This window comes from Sinocyclocheilus anshuiensis, unplaced genomic scaffold (genome assembly GCF_001515605.1).
Source record: "Sinocyclocheilus anshuiensis isolate Anshui unplaced genomic scaffold, SAMN03320099.WGS_v1.1 scaffold207, whole genome shotgun sequence".
NCBI lineage: Eukaryota > Metazoa > Chordata > Actinopteri > Cypriniformes > Cyprinidae > Sinocyclocheilus > Sinocyclocheilus anshuiensis.
This window is the reverse complement of record NW_015551045.1, coordinates 1,856,176-1,866,776: the sequence shown is the minus strand read 5'-3', so window position 1 is coordinate 1,866,776 and position 10,601 is coordinate 1,856,176. Positions and strand designations below refer to the sequence as shown.

At 39.0% G+C, this 10,601-nt stretch overlaps 1 protein-coding gene across 2 annotated transcripts in view; it reads right to left on the bottom strand.

Annotated features, from left to right (window-relative positions):
• The window catches only part of LOC107661788 (solute carrier family 22 member 6-A-like), a 13,903-nt gene extending 3,302 nt beyond the window's left edge, over window positions 1-10,601 (bottom strand). For both annotated transcript variants that reach the window (XM_016451555.1, XM_016451556.1), the window contains exons 1-6: window positions 10,155-10,601; window positions 3,797-3,900; window positions 2,633-2,787; window positions 1,547-1,715; window positions 449-572; window positions 259-374 (exon numbers count right to left, since the gene is read on the bottom strand). In XM_016451555.1, the coding sequence (XP_016307041.1) occupies window positions 259-374; window positions 449-572; window positions 1,547-1,715; window positions 2,633-2,787; window positions 3,797-3,900; window positions 10,155-10,535 (1,049 nt within the window). In that variant the 5' untranslated portion in view covers window positions 10,536-10,601. The remainder of the gene's footprint in view (window positions 1-258; window positions 375-448; window positions 573-1,546; window positions 1,716-2,632; window positions 2,788-3,796; window positions 3,901-10,154) is intronic.

Below are 10,601 nucleotides of genomic sequence, written 5' to 3'. Positions count from 1 at the left end.
ATAAGTTTTGTTGTTTTTTTTTTTTTTTTTTTTTTTTTGCCGATTAAGCAATACAAGACATCACTGCACAAACGTCAAAAGCAAAAATGCTACAAAATGCATAATATGTTGTGGAAAAACATCATTTGCTCTAGCAAAACAGCCATTACTTTTGGAATCAGACCCGCCAAATTATTTTGCAAACAGAGTATAATGCAGGATGCTAAGTTAATGTATTTATGAATGTATATTTAAGCATAATACTAGTTTGATTCTCACCAGACGACCATAAGGCACATGGATATCTTCCTCATGGTTGGTGTTTTTAGGAGATCAAACACAGTATGAATGCTCTTACTGGACTGCACCTCTTTCTGCATGTGTGACTCCAGCACCTAAACATGAAGATGTGATATATGAATATGTGATGGTATGAAATGTGAAATGTTGCTATAGGCTGATGTGAAACCTCTAAAGTGATCTTCTCTGTCATCTCGGGCTTGCCGTTGATTTTAGCCACGCGGTGGAGATGCTTCAGTGCTTCCTCAGAGCGACCGTTCAGCACCAGCCAGCGAGCAGATTCAGAGTACCACCTTCGACATGGAGACATCTCTGTACGTGTTATTGTATGCTGCATTCGTTTTTTACTAGGTGCAGAATTTCAATAGTTCTAATTTGTCTACACTCTTAAAAATAAAGGTGCTCCACGATGCCATAGAAGAACCGTTTTTGTCTAAATGGTTCCATAAAGAATCTTTAACATCTGAAGAACCTTTCTGTTTCACTAAAGCTTCTTTGTGGCGAAAGAAGGTTCTTCAGATTATAAAAAGGTTAGAAAGAGATGGTTCTTTAAAGAACCTTTGACTGAATGGTTCTTCTATGGCATCGCAGTGAAGAGCCTTTGAAGCACCTTGATTTTTAAGAGTGTATGTGTGATTTAAACACCCTTTGAGAAATTTGGAAATGCAGAATCAACACAATCACATATTATTTATGCATGCTGAAAAATGACCAAAGACTCATAAGACCTCTTGTTTAAAGATGGCTTCTGTTAAGTTTTTAAAAACTGTGGGTTTATCTTGCATGTAGTGTTCTTTCCTTTTCTATCTTATAGTGTGCCTTTTATGATCTATGAATTTTTTATTTTTTTTTGACTAAGGCAAATGGGTCTTGATTGAACAAAAAACAGTTGATTGAAAAGCTAGTTTTACCATCATCGCCTGAGATAAAATATACAACTAATTTGCTAAACATATAGTAAAGTTGTCACAACCTGAACATTTTCAATTTGAGGTTCATATTCTAGTTAAGCCTTTATTATAATAACATTCTTCACTATTGTAACATTCTTGCATTAATGTAATCAACATATTCCTAATCCAAACAAAGAGTGTTTGAACCGCAGCAGCTTGAATGGCTTTCACTTTCACATTTTTGGGTGAAATATTCCTCAGCGTTAGGTTTAGTGTAGGCGGTACTTTATTTTCAAATGCAATAGAGCATTGACTTTTTAGCGTCATGATTAAGTTTCATTCACTACCAAAGAGGGATTTGAATAATCTCGTACCAGCTGTAGAAGAAGAAGATAAAGAAAGGAAGACAGATGGCCACGTGTATTTTGCGCCAGTCCTTCAGACTGTATGCCACTCCAGCTAGAATCATCTGACCAAACGTGAAGAAGAAAGACGATATGGTGCCCACCAGCGTCCGAGCCTTAGTCGGAATCCACTCCACTTCTATATCAACACGAACATTTCAAGTCACATTTATTTATATAGGCCGATGCTACTGTTTCAAAGCAGCTTCACATAATAAAAAGGAAAATAACAGTGTTAATGTGGCAAAAATCAATCAGTATAACAGCTCTATTGAAGATAATGTCATTTTTCAATTACAATCCATTTATTTCAATGTTGTTTCAGTTCAGATCAATAACTGTGTCAGTGTTGCTAAATTCATCTATATCAGCTGTAAGGCAGCTCTATACAGACGACAACAGCATCATTATTCATTATTCTTATCTGACAGTGTCAGTGAATTTATATTTTCCAAATATCGTCTTTTAAACACCTTCATATTTTTTCTTTAAAGTAAAATAACGTATGTGACCCTGGAGCACAAAACCAGTCATAAGGGTACATTTTTTGAAACTGAGATTTATACATCATCTGAAAGCTGAATAAATAAGCTTTCCATTGATGTATGGGACAATATTTGAAAATCTGGAATCTGAGGGTGCAAAAAAAATCAAAAATATTGAGAAAATCATCTTTAAAGTTGTCCAAATGAAGTTCTTAGCAATGCATATTACTAATGAAAAATTAAGTTTTGATATATTTACGGTAGGAAACATACAAAATATGTTAATGGAACATGATCTTTACTTAATATCCTAATGATTTTTGGCATAAAAGACAAATCTATCATTTTGACCCTTACTATGTATTGTTGGCTATTGCTACAAATATACCCCAGAGACTTAACACTGCTTTTGTGCTGCAGGGTCACATTTGTTAACACATTCATAGTCACATAAAAATCATTGTTCTTATCTATCTCCATTGTTTTTTTCCCCTATGTAAATCATTTTGTATATTGTATATGTTGGATGAACCAGTCCTTTCCTTTCGAATGAGTGAAGAGAGACACTCACTGAGTGAGACAGCATTGAGAATGACTCCAGACACAGACATTCCTGTCAGGAATCTGAAGATGCAGTAAACCACGTAAGACGGAGAGAGAGCCGTGAACGTGCCTAAGACAGCGAGCTGAAAATACGACCAAATCAGCATGACCTTTCGCCCAAACCTACAGGAGAATAAAGAGTAGCGAGATGATTCTGACATATCCTTCACTGATTCAAAAGACTACTGTAATGTTTTTGTAATCCATTAAATGAATGCATGAATGAATGGTGGGTTATAATGTAGATAATCACAGCATGTTTAGAGTTCATGCTGTAATAACATCACTGTACAGTTGAGTTCACTAATGCAGCATGTACTGTACGTAGTGTTTGATGATGAGCTTTACTACCCACAACTCAACCAGTGATTTTTAGTATTATTGATATACTATTATTTCTGTTCATATTTTCAATTCGATTTTATTTTTACATAAAACTGCATGTTGCCTCCCACCATTTGCAATAAGTGAAAAGCTGAACCGATCGGTCGCTTTACAATGAGGTATATAGTACTGGAAAATATCAAAAGTGAGTAATATTATTTAAAAGTATAAAGTCTGCTTTGATTTCGTAGCTTATTGGGTGTTAATTAAGTACCTCATAAATTGATTTCTGAATGCTTGAGACAATAAAATCAATCAGACAACTGTAAGAGACATGCAGATGTTAATGCCACATGAGGCATTTTAAAATAAATCTAAACTCAATAAATTCATTGTTCAATAATATTAAACTTTTAATGGCCATTGGACATTATCAAATTAATCCTTCTTTTGAATCAGTTATTTTTCTATTCAATTTCATTTAATTCTCATTTTGCTTCCTGCATATTATCCACAACTAGAAACAATTATTTACTAGTCTTGTAAAATAGTCTTATTGTTACTAGACTTATTCAAGATCATTAGTGTCCATGTGAATGCAGCTAAAGATATGCAACATTGTGGTGTTTTGCTGTAAAAATAACTGCTGGCATATGGTTGAAATGCACTTGTACATCGATTCGTGACCTCACATGTGAAAAATAGTCAGACACATCGTTTATTGAATCTTTTTAATGTGCAAAAAGACATATATGTGAATGTGTTTTGTGTAATGGTGTTATAATGACAGCGGAAACAGATGCATTACCTGTCAGATAGCCCTCCAAATATAATGGCACCTGTCAGCACTCCTCCCATGTAAATGGTCTGGCTCATCTGTTTGAGTGAACGGAGGGTACAAACCAAATCCCACTGCGACAAATAAGAGAAAAGCATCACTGCAAAACATGTTCCTGTAGTGGACAGCAGGCAAACAGAATGGCAACCCAAACAACATCTGGAAAAGTTTAATTTAGGATGAGGTCTCTACATTAACAGAAGCCTATTGCCTCGATTTAAGATAAAACACCTCTGATTCGGAAAGGCATCGATTTGCAAATACCTCCTGCTCAGGATGGACTCATGGCTTGACCAAGAGAAACATAAATATTACACTTTACCAGACTTCACATATCTTTCAGATTGGTCAGCATAATCCCTCCAATTTATTTAATTCGCTAATTTATCCAATTTACTCAACAATCTTTCTGATTTTCTTTACTGTTAAAATGAAACTAAGCTGGTTCCCCCAAAATAAAATCAGGAAGGAGTTACTTGATGCTCTCATACTTAACCTTAGATGACGTATGACCGAAAATCACAATATTACTTTAGCTTAGAAGCTCAATTTCATGCACATAAGGGTAAACATTTTGTGGACCTTTTGCGAACAAAATCCCAGCCTGTAAATGCATTTTGTGACTTGCTAATTTAAAAACATGTAATGTACAAAAAATATCATTTTTTTTTGTGTTGTGCATTTTGTTCAAGAAAGATGTTTTCTTTTACCCAGTAAATTAAATAAATGTAAACTGCTTATATTGAATATTCCTGTGTAATTGATGGGATAAGATTAGAAGGCTCCACTCTGATACCTCGGCTGACTGAGGAGAAATGTGCTATTTTCAGACTGATAATGGTAAAGACAATTGTAATGAGATGGAATATTTGAACTTTTATGAAGTCACAAACCACAGTACTGTTCAGCCTGTTAACTGTCAGCATCCCACTATCAGGATGCTTGCCACTTTTTTTATATTGCCGTTTCCCTATCAAATGTTTTATTAATCATCCTATTCAAAAGCTTAAACACTCAAAACTCGTCCATTAAAATCCGTTTTGAAATTAACCATTGCTTTATATGGAAATGGAACTTCAAACCGTTTTAGCAGGCTCCTCCCCCTAGTGGATGGTGTCAAGTGTCATATTACAAAATGTACTACAATATTTTATAATCAAAACTTTTCCTAATTGTGACAAAACACATGCTGTTAGAAAGGTCTGAGTCTCAAAGCTCCAATATAGATATTTAGTGATAAAGTAATATTGTGACAGAAATTGCCTATGACAGCCACATGAGGGCACTCCTCTTGGTTCATTGCCGTTTGGATCTGGACTTCATTTCCCATTACCCTTTGCTCTGTCTATTAGTTCTTATTGTTCCCAGCTGTGTGTCATTAGTCTTATTAGTTCCCCTATATATACCATGTTCTGTTAGCCATTGTTTGCTTCAGTATTGAGTTCTGTTACTTTGTGTTTGTGGACTCTATGTTTTGTGGATTATTTTTTGCAAGTGATTTCTGCCAGTGGCTCTGTTGTTTGCATCATTGTTTGGGACTACAATAAAGCTGCAATTGGATCTTCTTGTAACAGAGTATTTTGTGATGGAATACTGAAGCCACACTACAGATCCAGCAGCAGGAAGGACAGGATTTAGCTCCCTGAGAGACAAGTCCATCTCCAAAGTCTGGCTGTACTTCGCCAGCAGGGAGTGGAGGTGCGGACCATCACCCTGAGGTTCTGGACAAAGGCGGAGAGGCTGGGTTGCCAGAATGCAGACCTTAAGGGCATTTTTAACTTTTGTCTGGACAAACCCCTACCACCTTGGGAGATGGAACTGGTGAAATCTTTGGATTTCTGGAATTTCTCCAGGTATTTACAGATCCACAAGGAGGGGGAGGTAATTCTGTCCCATCCCCACCTCCCTCGTATAGTCAAGCCCAGGACCCTTCATCAATTCCCACGTTTAAGCGGAGGTCGAGAAGGAGGGAAGCTAGTTCTACACCAGTAGTTCCTAAGTCCGCTCCTGTGGTCCCAAGTCTGGTGGTACTGAAGGACCCAACTCCTGTGGTCCCAAGCCTGGTGGTCCCAGAGGTTACTGAGCAGCCCGCTCTCCTTGTCTCACACATGATCCTTGCACTGCCGGCTCCAACCACGCTCCTTGCTTTGCCGGCTCCAACCAAGCTCCTTGCCCTGCCGGCCCCACCTAAGGCGTCCTGCTTTGTTGGCCCAGGAGTCTACCTCAAAGTTCACTCCAAAGCCTGCCCCGGTCTGGGAGTCCTCAGAGTCCGCTCCAGTCTATGAGTTCACTCCTGAGCTCACTACAGTCTATGAGTTCACTCCTGAGCTCACTACAGTCTATGAGTTCACTCCTGAGCTCACTCAAGTCTACGAGTTCACTCCTGAGCTCACTCAAGTCTATGAGTTCATTCCAGAGCTCGCTCCAGTTTACGAGGCCGCTCCAGAGTCCACTACAGTCTATGAATCAACTCCTGAGCCCACTCAAGTCTATGAGTTCAATCCAGAGCTTGTTCCCGTCCAAGAGTTTACTCCAGAGCTCGTTCCAGTCCAGGAGTCTGCTCCTGAGCCCACTCCAGTTCCTCCTGGGGTGGCGGCTTCCGCTGCAGAACTTCCCGAGGTGGCGGCGTCCGCTTCAGCTCCTCTCTGGGCAGTGGTGCCCACTCCTGAACTCGCTGTCTGCCATGTCACGGTCAAGGAGACTGTTGCTGAACTGTCTGTCTGCCTTGTTACGGTCAAGGAGACCGTTGCTGAACGGTCCGCCGGTCCTGTTATAGCCATTAAGGCTATTACTAACCTCTCTGTGTTTCTCATTGCAGTCCTGCCTGATCCACCAGGGCGGTCATCTGCCTTGTCAGCTCCGCCGTGGGGATCTTTGGTTCCGGCAAACTTCCTGTGGCGGTCGTCTGCTCTGCCATGGGGATCTTCGGCTCTGCTTGCTCTGCCGGCCCCTGCCCTGGCCTCCTGCTCCGCCCTGGTACCCTGCTCTACCTCTGTCTCCAGGCCCTCTTCCACTACATGGGCCTGGCTCACCATCCCTCCCCCGATCTGCCTCCGTTCCACCTCCCTCCTGGACTTCTTTGACTTTTCATGGAGGGTCTGGAATCCGCTCCTTAGAGGGGAGGTTATGTCACAGCCGTCTGAATGAGTGCATATGACAGCCACATGAGGGCACTCCTCTTGGTTCATTGCCATTTGGATCTGGACTTCATTTCCCATTACCCTTTGCTCTGTCTATTAGTTCTTATTGTTCCCAGCTGAGTGTCATTAGTCTTATTAGTTCCCCTATATATACACCATGTTCTGTTAGCCCTTGTTTGCTTCATTATTGAGTTCTGTTACCTTGCGTTCTGTTACTTTGTGTTTGTGGACTCTGTTTTGTGGATTTTTTTTTCCCAGCTGGCACATGACTGACCTTCAACATTGAAATATGCTTGAAATAAGGTCAGTTCTTGTTTCAATGTTGAAATTTACAATATTTTGATCATGAAACCTATTCTAAAATCTAAAAGTATATGTTAAAATTGTATCATTGACAACAATAGAACTAAAAAAAGTGAACTGATGTGTGGCCAAGTATGGTGATTCATACTCGGAATTTGTGCTCTGCATTTAACCCATCCAAGTACACACACAGTAGTGAACACACACACACACCGTGAACACCCACCCGGAGCAGTGGGCAGCCATATTGTTGCGGTGCCCGGGGAGCAGTTGGGGGTTCAGTGCCTTGCTGAAGGGTCTCACCTCAGTTGTGGTATTGAGGGTGGAGAGAGCGCTGGACATTCACTCCCCCCACCGACAATTCCCACCAGATCTGAGACTCAAACCCGCAACCTTCGGGTTACAAGTCCGACTCTCTAAACATTAGGCCACAACTGCAATAAATTTCACAGCATTACCACGCTGAAACAATTCCTATTGGTTGTTTTACCTTATTGCTTTGATCATGATTGGTTAATCTGGCTGTCATCCAGGAAACTGGCCAATGTGACTGTGCGCGCCTTTCTAAGTTTGAAAATATGACCGTTATCGTCTTTCTGAGTGAGGCGGCTGACTGTAAGCTGCTGTTCGTTGTGATTGTTCGGTCAGTCCCGAATTATTTTATATTTGCCTGTTACATTTTTATTTTGAGCGAATGTCAATGGAGAACAAAAACTGGAATGTGAACACCGGAAGGGTCAGATGTGTTTTCTGAATATCATTATAATGGCAAATGTCGGTACAATTTAAATTAATTAAGATCGTTTAAATGAATGTTATAAAACGTAATCTTGCTTTTTAAGAACTTTTCAGTAAACCATTTCTTCTTTCCCCTTGTAGAGTCATCAAGGATCCAGCTTATTATTGGCAATTTGGTAAGGAATTGTTCATCTGCTACATTGCACTGTCGCTTCTGGTAGAGATTCGTTGACCTTTTGTGATAGGCTTTGATTTTACTTAGTTTAATATAAATGTACTTAATTTGATTTTACTTGTTTTACTAAGTACACGGTATAGTTAGGATTCTGATTAAAACAGTGTAACTGGGGGCTCTGAAAAACTGCTTGTGAATAATGTTAATATTGTAAACTTTCATCTGAATACATTAAATAGGTGTTTAATGAATAGTGTTGTGCACTTTGTTTCCAACCCCACTGTTATTGAACTGTAAAGTGAAAATATTGCATGTGATTTGTTTTGCATTCAGTTTTCAGTTAAAGATATTTCACAATATCAAAATTGATATTTTATGAGTATTTATTTTTGGTGTTTTTATTTATACAGGACCATACAGAAAGTGCACAAGTGCGAGAGAGAGGAGGGGACGGCATCAGAAAGGACCTAGAGCTGGGACACTTTCAAGGATAACCTGAAGCACAACCACGCTATATGCACAAGGTGTTGGTTCTAACATTTTATCAGAATTTGAAGAAACATTTCTACTTAAAATATTAAATGCATTTCATTCAAGGCAGGGGTTTTCTTGCATAAAGAATTTCAAGGCGACTGTCTGTCAAATTTAGTGCTGCCTCTGACTGTCGACAAAAATCAAGACCGTTGGTCACATGCTCCTATACCCCTTTACCACCGACACGGTTTCTGTTGCAGGTTCCATTCTCGAACTGTTCAACACATTTTCACTGCACAAATGTACAAATCTCTTGTAATGAGATCCAATAGTAATACTTGGTTTCAGTCAAAAAAGTACAAGGGTTTCTCTTGCAAGTGCAGCTCAAAATATGCATGTTGTTGTACAAAAAAAAGTCTTTAAATATTGTATTTGGATTGTTCTTCTACAGATTTTTAACAATACATCCAAGCACAAACACTGCAAGCAAAAATTTGAGATTATTTTCATCTGTTTTATACAGTATGTTTCCAAAATAAAACTGTTTTACAATTTTGAGTATGTGGTAGTTTATTGAAGTTGATTGTAAAGCCATTGCTGCCAGTCATTTGATTTTTAACCTTTATGTATGTACAGTGTTGATCAAAATGCAAACTAGGTTCTAATTGAACGTACAGTTGTGTATTCATCACCCATGTTGAAAGTACGACGGTGAAACAACGTCACGTTATCAACACGGATTCAATTTGCAAAATCAACACCTAATTCAACGTTAATCCAACGTTTACAGAATGACTTTAATTCGCCCATGCTGAAGGTAAGACAGTGAAACAACGTTGTGATTTCAACAGTGAATCGAAACATAATCCAATGTTGATTCAACCATGGTACCCGACGTTGATTCACCGGTGAATCAATTGAAATGCCGGCTGGGTTGCCAGCGATTCTGTCTGACTCTGTTTTTTGCATCATTGTTTGGGACTACAATAAAGCTGCAATTGGATCTTGTTATAACAAAGTATATCGTGACAGAAATGTATACATTTGTGACGGAAAAGGCTATTAAATTTTTTTTTGTGTGACCCAGTGGCTATTTTCGGTATAGCGCCTAAACAAAATCTTACAAGTTTTGTGATGTCAACTTCAAATTTGGAACATAACTAAAACATAAGTTATGGCTTTTGATTTATAGCAATCTTAGATTCCAAAACATTCTGTAAAATTTTTTTATTTAAAATAATGCAATTTAGTAGAGTATATACTTTACAGTAAACCTAAATTTCTATAAATTTTTTACACTTTCATTTTTTGAAATGCTGCTTGTCTTCTATAAAAAGAGACCAACATTAGGTCTATTGCAAAGTGTTAATGCATTAAGTTCGGATAGTGCATTTTAAGGTCTGTGTCACTTAATATTAATATATTAATCTATTTATTCAAATTCTATTATCAGCCTAACAATTGTTGAAAAGCTGAACTGAAATCGGAAACGACTTACTTCTGACACTATAGATGAGATGAATTCAGTCTTGTCATATGTCCAGCCCTCAGCACAAGCCTCTGTCTGGAGTTCAGTGGCATTTGTGTGACTCGGTTTGTCTGTGATTAAATGCCATTGAGCGTCGGTGTACCGGGTGCATTTGGACGGTGTTCGTGATGAATCCAGCGGGATAAACGCGCGAAGCAGCGCCGCTGTGCTCTCGTTCAGCGCCGCCGTGATGTTCGGGATGCGACAGTGATGCTCCGGTACACCGGCAGTGAAGTTATTGAGTAAATTCTGGCTAGCCATCAGAAGGCCCGGGATGGACAGAAGAGCGACATGAATCATCTGGAAGCGTCCAAACCCACCAACTTCATCCAGAAGATCCGCAAAGCCCATGCTGCTATTGATATATTTCTAGATTTCTAATCTCCTGTATTTGTAGGCTATATTTCATAACCTCAG